Here is a 16,943-nt window from a genome sequence, read left to right as displayed (position 1 = left end):
CAAAGGTTATAGATAGGTAGCAAAAGTTAAACAGGTCTGTTTCTGGCCTACCTCCTTGAAGGGCCTGACAGTTTCAACTTTGCTTTGGTCACCATGTAAACAGCCTGACTAAACAGAGACCACCGTGCTATGAGGAAGCCCAAGTGAGCAATGGGGCAAAGCTTCCTTTAGTTCTGATGAAGAAAATCACATACATTGAATACCTGCAGAAGTCAGTGAGGAATGGCAGCTTGTGAAGCCCATGCCTAACTCACCTCCTGAATGTTTCTGGTGGTTCCCCTTTACCGAGGGATGGAGGGGGACCAGTTAGCAGCTGCCTCACAACCAGGCCTCCTCTCCCACCCACTTCCCACCCCAGTTCTGTCCAAGTGGTGGCGGTAGCTGAACTAGGTGACTTTGGGCAGGTGAACTTCTCCAGGCGACAATCTTTTTATCTGCAAATTTAGGAGTTAGGAAATTGGGGATATGACTCAGTGGTAGAGTACTTGCCTAACAAGGACGAGGCCCTCTTTTTAACCATTGCTCTGCAATAGATTCATAATAATAATAATAATTAATAAAGAATAATAAATAAATGAAGAGTGGGGGGAGAGCATGAATATCCAGTATCCTGTGCTAGTTGAGCCCAGACTTTTTTTTAAGATTTATTTATTATGTATTTACTGTTCCTCTGCATGTCTGCCTACACGCCAGAAGAGGGCACCAGATCTCATTACAGATGGGTGTGAGCCAATATATGGGTGCTGGGAATTGAACTCAGGACCTTTGGAAGAGCAGTCAGTGCTCTTAATCACTCAGCCATCTCTCCAGCCTGAGCTCAGACTTCTTTATATTGATTCTACTCACCGTGAGATTTGCTTAGAAATCCTGCAACGCTATTGATCTGTACCAGCTCTAAGCAAGGGCTTTTCCCATTTTTCTCTCTCTTTATCTTTTGAAAGAAAACCTGAGTTTAATCACATTTGATATCTTATTACTCCTCTTTCTCCTTTTTTCTTTTGCGGGACACTTCTCTTTGTTGATAATTTTAATGTGTTTTTATACTGAAAATAGATATTTTATTTTGTCTATACAAGGCACTTTCAAATATAAATCATACATTACATGTAGATATAATAGAAAAGGAAGTATAAATATAAACAAATATATATATGTTAAAAGTCACTGAGTTCAGTTTTTGTCATAAATCCTATACAAAGGATTCATTGGCTCAATATCTCTTCTGCCTTCCTCTCCTCTTTTTCAATAGGTGCAAAGCAGCAATAGCCAAGTCTTCAGGAGTTCAAGTGCTGCTCTCTTCTTTACAAGACTCCCCTCTGCCAGGGGAGCCTTGAGGTGGAGTGGGAGCCTTGAGGTGGAGTGGTAGCCTCTGGTGTATGGCTAAGCTCTGTAAACTGTAAACCAGGGTAGGGGACAGAAAAGAGAGTGGCTCTCAACAACCTTCCAAAACCTGTGTCCCTCTAATGTAATTTCTCATGTTATGGTGACCCCCAACCATAAAAATTGTTTGTTACAATTTCATAACTGTAATCTTGCTACTGTTATGAATCGTAATGTAAATATCTGATACGCAGGACGTCTGATACGTGACCCCTGTGGAAGGGTTGTTTGATGCCCCTCCCCCCAAAGGGGTCACGACCCATAGATTGAGAACCACTGGCCTAGCTAATAAGCTATTTTGAGTCGATGTCGGAGTGAAATCAGAGGCTTTTTTGAAGACCATGAGAGTTTCCAGGAGAACTCAAGCTGCTGGCACTGTGGGAAGCCGGCCTCTCTGCTGAGCCAGGTAGAAGGGTGGTGTCCTTGCAGATGCCAGAGAACCCAAGTGTGCACATGGGAGACATCCAGACGCAGTAAAGCGGTTCGTTCTGGAGTCCTTGTATTACCACAGTGCACTTCCTCCTGGCGCCCAGCTCCCTGTGTCCTGGTACTTCTTGGCTAACACGGAGCTGCCTTTACGTCTTCTCATTAGACTCAGCTGGGCGGGTTTCCTTGCGTTTCTGCGGTTGTGAGGTTAGGCTCCTGTGTCGTCCTCATTGCTGCTGGTCCTCAGTCATTGGCACTGATTCCATTGTTTCCATTGCAACATCACGTGGCTGAGAAGCTTGCCTGTAAAATAGTTTATTCACAGGTTTTGAAAAGAGGTCAGGGTGGCTCTTGGGTTAACGTGCTTCTTAATGAACATGCATGCCCGGTACTGAGTGGGTTACATTAGCAGACACCAGCCCGCTCTCAGAGATTTGTGTTGCTTAGAGATTAGAAAAACTTAGAGTGCCCAGATGTGCAGATAGCAAGAATTTAACCCTATTTGGGAATTTTCAACTTCACCCTCCATCCACCAGAGGTTTACCAGTGTGGTTGGAACAAATCATGCCACCCCATCCTCATACCCAACACTGCCAATCCTCTGCTAAAACCCAGCACAGATAGCAAGGAGGGGAGACAGGAAACCCCGACCTTGGCTAGACCAGACCTGATGACATTGATGAAAGTAGCTGGGTATTCACGAGGCCTTAAAAACAGTTCTTAATCTTCAGCCTTAAACAAATACAGTTGAGAAAGAGAAAAGAAAAAAGGAAAGGAAAGGAAAGGAAAGGAAAGGAAAGGAAAGGAAAGGAAAGGAAAGGAAAGGAAAGGAAAGAAAGGAAAGGAACAGAAAAGAAAAGGAAAGGAAAAAGAGCCAGGCAGTGGTGGCGTACTCCTTTAATCCCAGCACCAGAAAGGCAGAGACGTGTGGATCTCTGTGAGTTCAAGGCCAGCCTGGTCTACAGAGTGAGTTCTAGGACAGTTAGGGCTGTTACACAGAGAAATCCTGTTCCAAAAAAACAAACAAAAAACCAAACAAAGCAAGCAAACAAACAAACAAATACAGTTGAGCTCGTGGCTAGCAAGAGCAGAGAGGCTCTGTAGTCTGTGTGTCTGCTTGACTTGGTGGTCCCTTGAGTTTTAGGCCTTAAGTACCCAGGTCAGTATTGTCTTCCATGGTTCTTACAATGTCTTCTAAAGATAAACAGCTTTTCAAGCCGTAACTAATTGAACGGTTTTGTGTGAGACAGAAACTAGAAATCAGAAATCTAGGTCAGCTTACCAAAAGCCATTTGTTGAGTGGCAAATCTACCCATCAACCAGTTAAAAAAATCAGTTAATGGAATTGGTTCACCAAGTGACAAAATCAATATAATTACTGCTTTTAAAATACACCTAGAGCCGGGCGGTGATGGCGCACGCCTTTAATCCCAGCACTCGGGAGGCAGAGGCAGGTGGATCTCTGAGTTCGAGGACAGCCTGGTCTACAAGAGCTAGTTCCAGGACAGGCTCTAGAAACTACAGGGAAACCCTGTCTCGAAAAACCAAAAAAAAAAAAAAAATACACCTAGATGAATTTTAAAAATATTGTTAATAATACTGATATTTTATTATGCCATTTATTGACTATATATACCAAATTCACCAATTTATTTAAGAGTGTAATGTTTATTCATTAAAAACATAGTATGTATATTTCTGGACACATTAAGTAATTATTATCTCTCAAGAATATAACTCTAAATTCAAGATATTAGGTTAAAATTACTCAGTTATAAAAATATTTGGAAAATCCTTTAAAATAACTTTTTATTTTTCTCACCAGGTAGCATTTTTTATATTTTAAAAAATATTGAATATATGCTAATCTTAGTTTAGCTATTTGTGAATTACTTCTGGAGTTTATGATATTTGTATCTATTGATCTATTAATATCTGTCAAGTCTTATGTGAACTTTTGATTGCTGGCTTTCCTCTGGATTCATTGCAGTGTCTTAGAGAATCTTCCTTTTATCAAAACCAGGCTCAAACAGTCATGCGATTTTTATTTTTTAAAAAATTTCTGGTGATAAATTCAGGGCTGCTTTGTACGTGCGAGGCAAGTGTTTTACCAAATGACTACATCTCCAGCCCAAGTTGTATAATTTTGTATTGATATGCTACCCATCATTTTATCCCTACTGATTGCATGTTCTGTTTCAAGATAGTCACCCATGTAATCATGTAGAAGAAGAGCTAGAGACCTATACTGGATGGAACTAACCATGTCAGCTGGTTACTCAATGACAGAAGCACAAGGTCAAAGCCAAGACGAAGAATATAAAACTGAAATGTCAGCGAGTAAAGGGAACACATCTCAAAGGCTGTAGTGTAGAATTTCTGTTATTAGAAATACAAATTGAGGCTGGCATGACAATGTTTATAAGGAGGTATACCATGAGAAGTGAATACATGCCCCCCCCCCCCCGCCCCCGGCTCAGTTCCTGCTGACCCCATTTTCAACACATGGTCTGAGAGCTGTGTGAGAAGTGACCGGCCCTCTGCCGGGCCAGCCCGTTCTTACCCAGCTCCTTCTAGCTGCTGCAGAAGGGCTGAGGGTTTATAGTCAGGAAAGGGACCTATCTTTTGAGAGGGCCTCTTGGAATCTTTATGGTCAAGCTTTTCTGGTGGAAAGGAAGAATTTGGTCCTGCAGTCCTGTGCCACTCACCTTGATCTGATGTACCTGGCGAGAAAAAACACAAGTCCTGCACCAACCAGGAGGACCAGGACCGATGTGGAGATGGCCACTGAAAAAGAACAGAACTGAGCTAGAACCACTTGAAAGTCCCACGAAGGCATTTGTTGTCAAGAATCAGTAAACTGTTGGCAATTTCCATTCTTGTCGAGGACAGAAGCCCTGCTAGCCCACTTGGCATTATTAACATTTCTTGGGGCTGGAGGGAAGCTCAGCAATCAAGAGCACATACCGCTTTTACAGAAGAATGAAGTTTGGCTCCCACCGTACAAACCAGGCTGCTCACATCCACCTGTAACCCCAGCCCGAGGGGATTCAAGGCCCTCTTCTGGCTTCTGCGGGCACCTGCACTCACGTGCACATGCTCCCCTCCATATCATTAGAAACAATCAAAATAAATCTATAAAGTGTAAACTATAGGGAAAGCTGGCCGAAAATACACTCAAAGTAGTTTCCAACGTACACAGAAAACTCTAGAGTCTAATGGCTGTTGGGTACAAAGTATCAAGTCATGATGAGACTATGGATAATCCCTCCTTTCACTAAAATTATTTCTTTTTTTGTTGCCCTCAGAGTTTTGGAATGACACTGTAGTTTGAAGTAGTAAAATCACAGATAGAAGACATTTGTACAGGAAGTAAATAAAACCAGCATGGCAAATTTGTTGCAAAAACGTTAGGAAACGCGATCAATTAATGAAAGATGTCTTGAAGCCTCAGATTGGATTGTGTGTGTGTGTGTGTGTGTGTGTGTGTGTGTGTGTTGCACGTAAACTGTCTCCACACTGGCTGGTAGGATTAGCACCTATTTCCTGCCAAGGAGTGATTTACTGGAAAAGAGGGATTAGTGGTAGTAAGAACTAGTTTTACTTTCACAGTGCTCTTCCTGATGCCTTTCGAATGACAACAAGCTACTGCAGAATCATCAGGTTTGGAGTCTCCCAGCCTAGTGATATTAAAAAAACTGGTGACTTAACTCCAGTTTCCTTTTCAACTATGCCCATGCCATGTCGGACAAGAAATTGAAACCAGACTTCCAAAGACAAGGAATTAGCAAATCATCTGGCAAGCTCTCCACCCTTTCTGGAGGGAAAAGAAAGAAATAGATTTGATATGAGGAAGGAGAAGGGAGGAAGGAATGATGGAGCAGAGCAGAAGACTATGGTACGGAAGGCCGCCAGAGCCACTGGCCCCCTTCTTCTTGGGCCCCCTTCCTCTTGGGGACTAGAATGGAGCAGGAAGCAGAGCCAGCCAGAGCCAGCCAGAGCCAGCGTCCGTGGGGGAGGATGAAGTTTCTGTGTGTGAACACAGAGGGAACAGATTCCCTAGCAGGACCCAAGCAAATCAGCCAGCCCTTCAGGGAAACAGAACTGTGAGTCTGCATTGGGTATTGAAGGAAAAGCATCTTCTAGTTACTCCTGGGCTGGGGTTTCTTTGTGTCTCTTACTGTCCTAGGTTCATAAGAAGAATTGAGCTCAGTACTTGAGGATGTAGTTAGAATACTTGTCTATCATGCCCTGAGACCCTAGGTTCTATCCCAGTAAAAACTAAATAAATAAAAGAGATGTTATATTCAAACCAGATATTCAAAAAATGATTGCTTTATCTCAGCTTTTAAATTTTCATAAATTAAATTTAAGGTGATTCTCTCTCTCTCTCTCTCTCTCTGTGTATATATATATATATATGTATATGTATATACATTCTTTTGTATGAACATGGGCGTGGTTGGACCACAGTGAGAGGCCAGAGGGCACATGTAAAGAGGTTAGAATACAACTCATGTAACATGAATGGGGCCGGCTTGTTGGGGTTTCTGTCCTGCCTGATACTCCACAGCTGGCAAGCCCCAAAGAAAATCACACAGAGATCTCTGTAAGTTATAAAGCTGATTGGTCCATTAGCTCAGTCTTCTTATTAGCTCTTGTAGCTTATATTAACCCATTTTTTCTGATCTATTTTTGCTATATGGCTTAGTACCTTTTTCAGCTGGCAGGTCACATCCTGCTTCCTCGATGATCTGTACAGGACTGGGAGGAATCAACTTCCTCCTTCCCAGAATTCTCCTGTTCTCCTTTGCATCATTTCTACTTCCTGTCTTATTTTCCCGCCTATACTTCCTGCCTGGCCAATCAGCGTTTAAAATATGATTGACAGAATACAATACCAAACTCAGGTCCTCTGTCCACCATTTTTGGAGACAGGGTTTCTTTGTTGTTCTCTACTGGGAAATCAGGCTGGCTGGCTCAAGATCTTGTAGGGGGTCTCTCATCCCTGCCTCCTAGCCCCCCTTAGGATCACTGGAATCACAGACATGAGCTCCCATACCCACTTTTGCATGGGTTCTGAGAATTGAACCCGGGCCCTCATACTTGCATGGCAACTGTTTTTACCCACTGAACCATCTTCCCAAACCCGATATCTCTTAAAATCAGAAATCAGTATTTCGTGGTGGCTTAGGTCTCTCCCTGGTAAATATTTCAATTTTCACTGGACAAGTAGATGAATGACAGACATGGCAGGGGCAGTCCCCATCAAAAGCAGAACACATCGACTACAACAGACTCACATCACATGTGGAAGAGACGCAAGGCACAGCACCATTCTGCAAAAGATCCTTTTCATCCTTGTGAACTAAGTTCAGCAGTGTAAGTGCTATTTCAGTTGGCATGCTAGGCTTGGATTTTGAAATCAGGAGGCTTGGGCTGGTAAACTAGCTTGCTGGGTAAAGGTACCTGCCCCAAACCTGACAGCCTGTTTTCAATCCCTGGAAACCACATGGTGGAAGGAGAGAACCCACCCTTACAAGTGATACACACACACACAGACACACACACACACACACACACACACACACACACAATAATGTCTTCAGTAGGAGCCTAGCTGAAGATGAGAGAGAAGATACTGGGATAATTGAATAAGTTATTGGGAGGAAAGGCTGTTAAGTAAACCAATTGATAAATAAGACAATGAACGTGGAAACCATATTTTGTCCCTATTAAAATGTTAAACTCTTTAAGTTCTGGTACTCATTTACTAACTTGTTCAGTATTTATTGAGCGTCAGCTATTGGCTGTTTTCTATTGAATTAAAAGGAACAGCTTTTAACCTGGCGGTGGTGGCACATGCCTTTAATCCCAGCACTTGTGGGCAGAGGTAGGTGTATCTATGTAAGTTTGAGGCCAGCCTGGTCTACAGAGTAAGTTCCAGGACAGCCAGGAGTAGACAGAGAAACCCTCTCTCAAAAAAACAAACAAATAAGAACAACTTTTTTAAAATAGTGATAACCGGGGTTGGAGAGGTGCTGAGTGGGTGAGAGTACATCATACTGCTCTTGCCAGGATCCGGGTCCAGGTCATAGACCCCACATAGCAGTCCAGGTCCTCACACTTGCACGGCAATTGCCTTTACCCACTGAGTCATCTTCCCAACCCCCATATCTTTTAAAATCCACTCCAGGGGGATCTGATGCCCTCTTTTGACCTCTGTAGGTCCCTGTATGCACCAAGTGCTCTTCCATACATCTATGCAGGTACATATATACATAACACAAACACAAACATTTTTAAAAGAAAATAAAAGTGAGAACCATGTGTATAACTTATTTTAAACATTATAGACTGAGGATATAGCTCAGTGAAGAGCACTTGTCTAGCATGCCCTTTGTTCCATCCTTATCGTAAAACTACAAAAACAGTAAAACTAAATATCAGTAGATTGATCATCCGTTAATTAACCAAGCAATGACTGTGGTTGAACATTGTTAATATTGCCTTTCAGAGACGTGCTCAGCTGATTGCCCTGTGTCTGAGGAACGACCGAACATCTACAGTATGCAACTGTTGATGGGGTACTTGCAGATCTTGGGTGGCTGGGACTGATGGCATGTAAGTGGAAAACTTCAAAAGACACTGTCACAAACGCTTTTTACAAAACTAGATCGGTTATAATTTCAATTTACACTTTATTAATAGACAATAAAATCTTTCAATGTCGCCTTTTCATTTCTTTGCTAACAATTTGACTTCTGTCATAATTAGGTATCTTCATGTCTATTTTTAAGGAAGAAAACCTTATTTACACATAAAGCAATTTTTAAAATTTAAAAGCCTTATGCTTCCCACAATCCCTTGCACTGAATTATCTTTGTCACAAAAGCCATGCACTGGAAAAGTAAGTATTAGATCCTAAATTGTTCGAAGCTCTATATAGAAAATTTTACATATAGATTGTCACCCACTAAGTAGAATTGCACCAGATTTTCCAGTTAGTCACTGTTGGTATTATAACTTAAGACAGTTAATAATCGCATGTCCAAAGATGAGATTGGCTATGTAAATTGTGCTCAGGTCTATATAGAGGTAGAATATTCTTTAGCCATTAAAGAGAGTAAGGAGGTTTTTATGTGTGGATATGGAGGATTGCTAAGATATGTCAGTGTCCTGGGGAACGCTCATTGTCCACTTGATCCAGCCTAGAGTCATCTGAGAGGAGAAGCCGCAACTGAGAAATTGTCTAGATCAGGTTGGCCGGTGTGCGTGTCTATGGGAGATCTCTTTGATCGTTAACTGATGTCGGGGGTCCAGCCTACTTGGAAAGCCCCACCCCCTGGCCAGGTCGTCCTGCCTATATAACAAAGCTGGCTGAGCACGAGCCAGAGAGGAATGAGCACACAGCGCTCCTCCTTGGCTTCTGCTTCAAGCTCCTGCTAGGGTTTCCGCCGGACTTCCCTCAGGAACAAACTGTGACCTGGAAGTCTAAGTCAATCAGCCCTTTCCTCCCCAAGGTGTTTTGATTAGAGTGTTTTACCACAGCGACAGAAAGGAAATCAGGCCAGCCGGTCGGTGAAGAGACACGGAATAGCTGCTCTGAGACTTTCTCTGCCTGCGCTTGTGTTTCCACAGCCAGAGGGAGGCAAAAAAACTTGCTCTCTGTCTCCAGGAGCGCAAGTTAGAGGCAAACTTTAATTCTCTTCATTCCCTGCTGACTTTTGATTGTTTTTTTGTTGTTGTTTTTTGTTTTGTTTTGTTTTAAATTTCTTGAGGTGTGGTGTTGCTATGTATCATAATGGCCTTGATACTCACTATGTAACCCAGGCAGATCTTAAACTCAAAGTAATCCTCCTGCCTTAGCCTTCTGAGTGCTAGGATTACAGACATATGCTTCCATGCTATTTAATTTTTGATTTTCAGACCATGTGCAAATCATTAAGTATTTGAAAAACAAAAATTAAAAACTATGTGGACAGATTAATGTGCTATGTGTCATAGAGAAAAAATAGCTTGCCTTATTCTTATATGTTGTTCTCTTAAATCATGAATATGTTTTTGTTTATATGCCCTTGTCATTAAGTGAGCTTTTCAATAAACTATTCTTCAAAGAACCTTCCTAAATGTCTTGCTTTCATCTATCTATCTATTTATCCATCCATCTATCTATCTATCTATCTATCCATCTGCCTATCTATCTACTCTCTTTCTATCTCCTTTTTTCCTTTTTGCAGAGCTGGGGATTGAGCAAGAACTCTACTACTGAACTGTTATATCCCCAGTACTCTTTATACATTTAATTTTGCTATAAGGTTTCACTGAGTTGTCCAGGCTGACCTTGATCTTGCAATCCTCCTGCCTCAGCTTTCCAAATAGCTGAAAATACAGACCTTTATTACCAGGCCTGTCTTCATTTGATCATTTACAAGACCACTGTAACCAATAAACTGCTAATATATCTAAAGCGACATCTGATTTCCTGATGTCACTTGGTGCAGATAAATAGGATCAAAAGTCGGTGAGTCATTCTCCCGCAGGAAAACTTATGAATAGAAAATAGAGCCGGGCAGTGTTGGCACACACCTTTTATCCCTGCACTTGGGAGGCAGAGGCTGGTGGATTTCTGAGTTCCAGGACAGTCAGGGCTGTTACATGGAGAAACCCTGTCTCAAAAAACAAAAACAAAAACAAAAATAAAAAACAAACAAAAAGCCAAAAAAAGAAAGAAAAAAGATAGAATATTTTATCCCTTTAAAAAACATTTATTTGAGTGTGTGTGTGTGTGTGTGTGTGTGTGTGTGTATAATACACTTGTATGTACATACACATAAGTATGCAGGTACCTACAGGCCAGAAAAAGATGTTGTATCCCCTGGAGCTAGAGTTACAAGTACTTGTGAGCTACCCATCTGGGGTGATGAGAACTGAACTCTGGCCCTCTGCAAGAGCACTTTACCACTGAACCATCCCTCTAGGGCCTTCTGTTCCTTCTAGAGCTTGTCAGACTAAAGTATAAGGTTCCTACTCTCTGCACCCCACACCCTTTTTTATGGTACTGGAAAGCAAGCTTGGCCTTGGCCTTGACAAGCGAGCTCACGGTCAGAGCTGCACCCCTACCCTCCCTTCTCTCCTGCTCTATTCGTTCTTCTCCAAGATCTCTCTTTCTCCTTTTCACAAACACATTTCTGTTTTCCTCCTGCACTGACTGCATAACCTCTTTCTTTTTCTTCTAACTGTAGTGCTCTAGGTCTTTCATCAACAGAAACATTTAGAGCAGTGTGAATTCTCTCTCTCTCTCCCTCCTTCTCTCTCTTCTTCCTTCTCTCTCTCCTTCCCTTTCATTCTCTCTCTCCTTCCCTCTCTTTCATTCTTTCACCCTCTCCCTCTCTCTCTCTCTCTCTCTCTCTCTCTCTCTCTCTCTCTCTCTCTCTCTCTCTCTCTCTCTCTCTCTAAGAGAGTGCAGAATGGCACTCTCTTAGTGGCAGCTGCTGGCTCCTGCTTTTCCTAACATGCGCTGGATCTAGGTGGAGCCTCTTGGTGGGGCTGACCTTTGAGTAGCTGATCCATCAAGCAGTTTTGTGGTGTGCTAATTCCCTGCTTTGTACATCACAAGTGTGACAGTTAGAAGCTGCCCATCTTAAGACAAGTAATCATGTCCAATGACAAACTCCATAAATAGGGTATTACCAAGTTATTCTCCGATGGCAAGGGAATATGCTGCCGACTGTGCCAGAGTGGCCTGGACCAGGCTCATGAACACTCTGTGTCTGTTTTATAGTCCCTGGTTATAAACACATCAGACAGAAGAAAATACTCACCTTTGGTCACTTTGGAGGTGTTTGGAGAAATCTCTGCAGAAGAGAGAGGAAAGCTGAGTCAGGATTGGAGTCCCAAGAGCACGAGGTTCTCTCAAAGCTGGAGAGATTAGCTACCATCTTAGAACCGTAAGAGACATGGACATAACCAAAGGGGTCTTAGCAAAAGTGAACAGGATAATTTGGTGAGGTGCTTGGTTACACCTAAACATTGGCTATGCCTCAGAGAGGAACTGTTGTAATTAAACAAAAGAAAATGGCAGGAAAAGAGAGTCATGCCGTACAACAGGGCTCACATGGAGGTTGATTAGAAGAGGATAGGGAAGGGGACAAAGGGGGCAGAGAGGGGAACAGAGGGGGGCAGAGACCAGTTCCCGGGGATAAGAGTGGCAGGAGAGAGAGAGGAAGAGGGAAACAGAAAGAGAGAGAGAAAGAGATGGGACGTGGCCCGCCTTTTAAAAGGGAACATAGCGAATGTGCTCAGAAGGTGCTCTTAGTGGCTGCGGCTGTGGACGTATCCTGTCAGGACCCCAAGAGCAGGCCAGTACAGATGCCTGAATACTAACAGGAATAATTACCAGTGGTTTTTCTACCGGCAGACCACAGCTCCACACTGTCAAATGCTCTTTCCGTTCTCTGGCGTGCTCATCAGCAAGCCGTGTCCTATCTGAGAAGTGGGGTTTCCTTCCTGGCTATCCTTACAGTGGGGACTGCACACACCATTCAAGCATGATAGTGGGCAGCAGGCGACTGGGCCACTCAAGTCAGTTCTGACTTGAGCCCAAGTGGTCCAAAGCTAATGCAGACAACCCTCCTGCAAGATCACAATCTAGGTCTCAGAAGCAATATGTAGGGAACTGGCCTGTCCTTGTTCAAAGCTAGGGCTGACCTGGTATCCCGAGGGAAGGGGAAGCAGTAGGCTCCAAGGTTGTTGTTGTTGCAAGAGATGGGGCTCGGGAGGACTCATGACTGCCTGTCCCTGTGGTTCCTGCAGAAGCTGGTTGGGATGCTGTCAGCCGGGAGCCTGGCACAATAGCTGTCTGGGTGGTCAATGTGGTATCTGATTTGGGAGATACAGCTTCTGGCTCTGCAGGAAATTCCAAGACAGAGACATAAAAATTCAGACTAGTGTCTGGAACCCAAGGTCCCACTTTAGGGAGCCTGTCCTGGCCAGCCTACTCCCAGCGAGCTGTGCCTAAGTCGGTGGCATCGTTATCCACTGTTCTATGGGACTCCTGATAACTCTAAAGAATATAGTTATCTATTATGTGCATTCAAAGCAAAACAAAATCCCCGAGAGACTGGGCAGATCTGGCTGCTTTCTGGAGAAAGTGTGTTATAGTCTCAAAGACTTGATGCCAAAATACAAGTGAAAGCGTACTGTGTTTGTGAAAGGCAGCTGCAATGCCAGTTTTCCTGTCCAGTTCTGTGCCTTCCTGAGACAGGGTCTGGTATGGATCCCTGGCTGGCCTGGAACTTGTGTAGACCAGGCTAGCCTCAAACTCACAGAGAGCTCCCTGCCTCCACCTCCTCTCTGAGTGTTGGGGTTAAAGGTGTGTACCACCATCACACCCTGCCTTTTTTTTTTCACACGTTGGCCTGACATTTTGAAATAAGAGGAAGCTTACATCCAGCTCTCCAGAATGCCCTAGGCAGATTCTGAGGAGAGGATTCTGATTTCGTTCCTGCTGCCATGGAGGATGCCTGTGTTTTAGTTTCTGTCTTCCTTGTTCATCATTGGTAGACGGATGCTCCTAAACTCTAAAGTGGCCAACCCGTTCCCTATTCTCTATTCCCTTCTAGGTGAAAATGAGTCTTCCACTGTGGCAAGGCTGGGAAATGCAGGCTGAGGAAAGCGTGCTGGGAGGCTGGACATCTTAGTGCTCCAGAGGCATGGGGTGGTGTCCTGGCCCCATGCTCTCTTAGCCATCCACCATGTGAGATGTGCACGCACCCTTCAGTCCACTGGTATTACTGAGATGTATCCCTCCCTCTGCAAACTACCAGCCTTACAGAGCATTCATACCCATCACCCATGACCAGTTAGTGTCCAAGGCTGTGTCTGCACATTTTTGTCTCAATGAGGAACATCTGACCAAGCATTTGGGACCCAGAAACAAGGCTGAGAGAGACTAGTTGATCTTTCTTGTCTCTTGAGTAAATACTGTGTGAGTCATAGCAAAGGAACTTGGGAGTCACTTCTATCTTAAATGGGTCAAGTACCTACCACTTTCTTCTGTTTACAGAATTTACCAGAAGAGACACTCCTTTATTTTATTTTATTTTTTCCCTAATAGTACTAGAAGTTGAACCTATAGCCTTATGCATGTTAGGCAAGCATTTTATCAAATGAATTACATCCCCAGCCCTATTTAATTATTAATTTTTTGAGCTGGAGCCTTCTATGCTACACAGTGGCATGAAATTCAGAATCCCCTCTATCCTCCTTAGGAGAGAGGAGTCCCCACCCTGGGATGCCTAAGAACCATTCGGGAAGCATCCAGTGATGTTGATTCTCGTATCTACCCCCAGACCAACTGGAGTTTTTCAGCGAGTTCCTTGTGTATCGGAAGACTGAGACTCAGAGCACTGGAAGTTGTGACCAATTGAGCAATTCAGGGTGATTGAAAACAGAGATTGCCATAATTGGGAGTGGAGGGAGGAAACATGGGGAAACCACAAACTGGACGATGTGACAGTAAAACTTATTAGAAAATGAGAGTCTAGAAAGGGGGGAGCATAGTTTTCAAACGTTCTCAGCAATGAGACAAATGCTGAGGACATTAAACTAGATTCGCATAACACTCCAGTGAAGTACAAAACACTGAGTTAGGTTCAGCGGCACAGGCCTATAAACCGAGTCCTCTGAAGGCTAAGGTAGGATGCATGTGAGTTTGAAGTCAGCCAAGGATGTATCGTGAGACCCCCTTCAGAAAGAAAGGAAGAAAGAAGGAAGGTGGGGATGGAGAGAGGGGTGATGTTCGTGCGATATTTCTGTATTATGATGGTTAGCTATAACTTGACAGGAGGGAAGGGAATCTCAGTGAGAAATTGTCTCCACTGGGTTGGCTTGTGAGCATGTCTGTCAGAAGTTGCCTTGATTAAATTAATTGATGTGAGAAGACTCATCCCACCGTGGGCAGCTCCATTCCATAGGAATGTACTGTCTTAAGAGTGGAGGTGTTGAAGAGAGCACATGCCAGTGAACATGCATGTATTCCTGTCTCTCTGCTCTTGACTGTGGATGTGATGTGACTGTCTGCTTCCAGCTCCTGCCACTGTGACTTTCCCAGTGATGGCCATAACCTGGAAATGTAACCTAAAAGAAACTCTTTCTTCCCTAAGTTGCTTTTTGTCAGGATATTTTAGCTCAGCAGCAAAAAAGAAACTAGAACAAACATCCAAATTGAATTGTTAATGACGAAGACTGGAAAGCTGGGCGCAATGGCACACACCTTTAATCCTAGCACTCAAAAGACAGAAGTAGGCATATTCCTGTGATTTTGAGGCCACCTGGGTTTAATATAGTGAGTTCTGGGACAGTCAGAGCTACAAAGTGAGACCTGCCTCCACACACCCCACGTCCCCCACTCCACCCCCTCCTCCGCCAAAGCAAAAGTTTCCAATGAGTCCCTCACATTGTTTTACATTTTGCCAAAGGAGGGCCCTACCTTCCCCTTTCTTTGGAATGTCTTGCCAAGGGCCTGTATAATAGCAAGTGCTTTGGAAGATAGGCAGAACCTACCTCTGGAGCAAAGACATTCAGGTTCTATGAGACCAGGCTTCCTTGGCCCAGTGCAGCCCACTACACATACAGGGGTGTATTCTGGCTTAGCCTGCTGCCCCTGTGGGCCTGAGAGATCATGAGTTGATATTTTTGCTTCACTGGGCCACGTGGGAAAGGCCTTTAATAATGTTGATACATCTTAAGAAACAAGTGAGAGCCAGGCGATGGTGGTGTCTGCCTTTAATCCCAGCACTCGGGGGGCAGAGGCAGGTAGATCTCTGAGTTCCAGGACAGCCAAGGCTACACAGAGAAACTCTTGATAGGGGTGTATGTCTCCAGTTAACTATGGTCTAATATGTTAATAGGAAGCCATTATGAATCATGTACTTTTCCAGCTAACTATGGTCTAATATGTTAATGGTAGATTCTAAGCCACTATGAGTCATGTACATGTGAATTCTGGATATCAAATAACAGTGAAAAACCTAAACACTATAAGTTCTGAAACATGATGTTAACATAAAGTTCTGTTGCCTGGGTTTGCAGCGATCATCAGCAGTGAGCCATGGTATCTACAATAGGAGAATGGATCCTACATGGTAGTTCTTTATATTTTTCCAGTATTCCTACCTTTTTCGGGAGGGGAGGGGCTCTCTGGCTGTGGGGTCACCTTTGGCGTCACTACTGTGGAAGGTAGGACTGGACTCTGGTGAGCCAGGGAGGGATCTCCTAGAGAGAGGATAGTTACATGGCATTTATGATTTTAAGGGCAGAATTTAGGGTGGTTTCAGAACTAGTTACAAATAAATATAATCAATACATCAGTGCACGTACGATATTTCATTTGTATTTTAATAAATAAAGCTTGCCTGAAGGTCAGAAAAAACAAAACAGCCCCACCGATCAGCCTTACAGATTAGACAGTGATGACACACACCTTTAATCCCAGTAACCACACTAATTTGCCATAGAAACCAGGTGGTAGAGGTGCACACCTTTAATCCCAGTCCTAGTGAGGAAGATAAGACAGGAGGAGACAGCTCTCACACACAGTCTCATTCTGAGGATTCCTGGAGGCAGGATCGCCATTTCAGACTGAGGTAGAGAAAAGAGCCAGTGGTTGGCTGTTTTGATTTTCTGACCTTAATATCTCTAGGTTTTTATTAATTATTCTACAAGTCCACATCCATTTCTGGCTTCTTGGGACAAGGCTAAAGGAACCAGAAATGAGTATTGATGTCTCAACCAAAATGCACAGACTGTAAACTGATTTTCAAGAATTTTCCACAGGTCAGTCATCAAGTAGTTCTTGTATGGAACTATGATATATATACCATTCCGGGAGTTCCCAGAAGATGGAGCTGGGCATTTCCATGAAAGTTCCGAATGACTGGCACTAGCTGCTGCTATCCATGTCCTAGATGTGCAACGGGTGCCTGTTTGAACAGTGCTCTCCTGGAAGACTATGGATCACTTTTTATTTTTATTTTATTTTTTTTTTAGGGAGCAGAATAGGGATTAGCATTCCTGGAAGCACCACCAAGTGGCTTCTACCCCAAGAATGTTGGCTTTCATCCAACTGTGAATGA

At 43.5% G+C, this 16,943-nt stretch overlaps 1 protein-coding gene across 2 annotated transcripts in view; it reads right to left on the bottom strand.

The window, feature by feature from the left end:
* Positions 1-1,111: 1,111 nt before the first annotated feature.
* The window catches only part of Il15ra (interleukin 15 receptor subunit alpha), a 29,996-nt gene continuing 14,164 nt past the window's right edge, over positions 1,112-16,943 (bottom strand). The window contains exons 3-7 of one of the 2 annotated variants that reach the window (XM_038334643.1): positions 15,985-16,083; positions 12,517-12,714; positions 11,631-11,663; positions 4,515-4,593; positions 1,112-2,109 (exon numbers count right to left, since the gene is read on the bottom strand). In XM_038334643.1, coding sequence (XP_038190571.1) covers positions 2,034-2,109; positions 4,515-4,593; positions 11,631-11,663; positions 12,517-12,714; positions 15,985-16,083 — 485 coding nt within the window. In that variant the 3' untranslated portion in view covers positions 1,112-2,033. The remainder of the gene's footprint in view (positions 2,110-4,514; positions 4,594-11,630; positions 11,664-12,516; positions 12,715-15,984; positions 16,084-16,943) is intronic. The other variant, XM_038334644.1, reaches the window with a different exon arrangement.

This window comes from Arvicola amphibius, chromosome 6 (assembly GCF_903992535.2).
Source record: "Arvicola amphibius chromosome 6, mArvAmp1.2, whole genome shotgun sequence".
NCBI classification, from domain to species: Eukaryota; Metazoa; Chordata; class Mammalia; order Rodentia; family Cricetidae; genus Arvicola; species Arvicola amphibius.
This window is presented reverse-complemented; position numbering and strand designations above follow the sequence as displayed.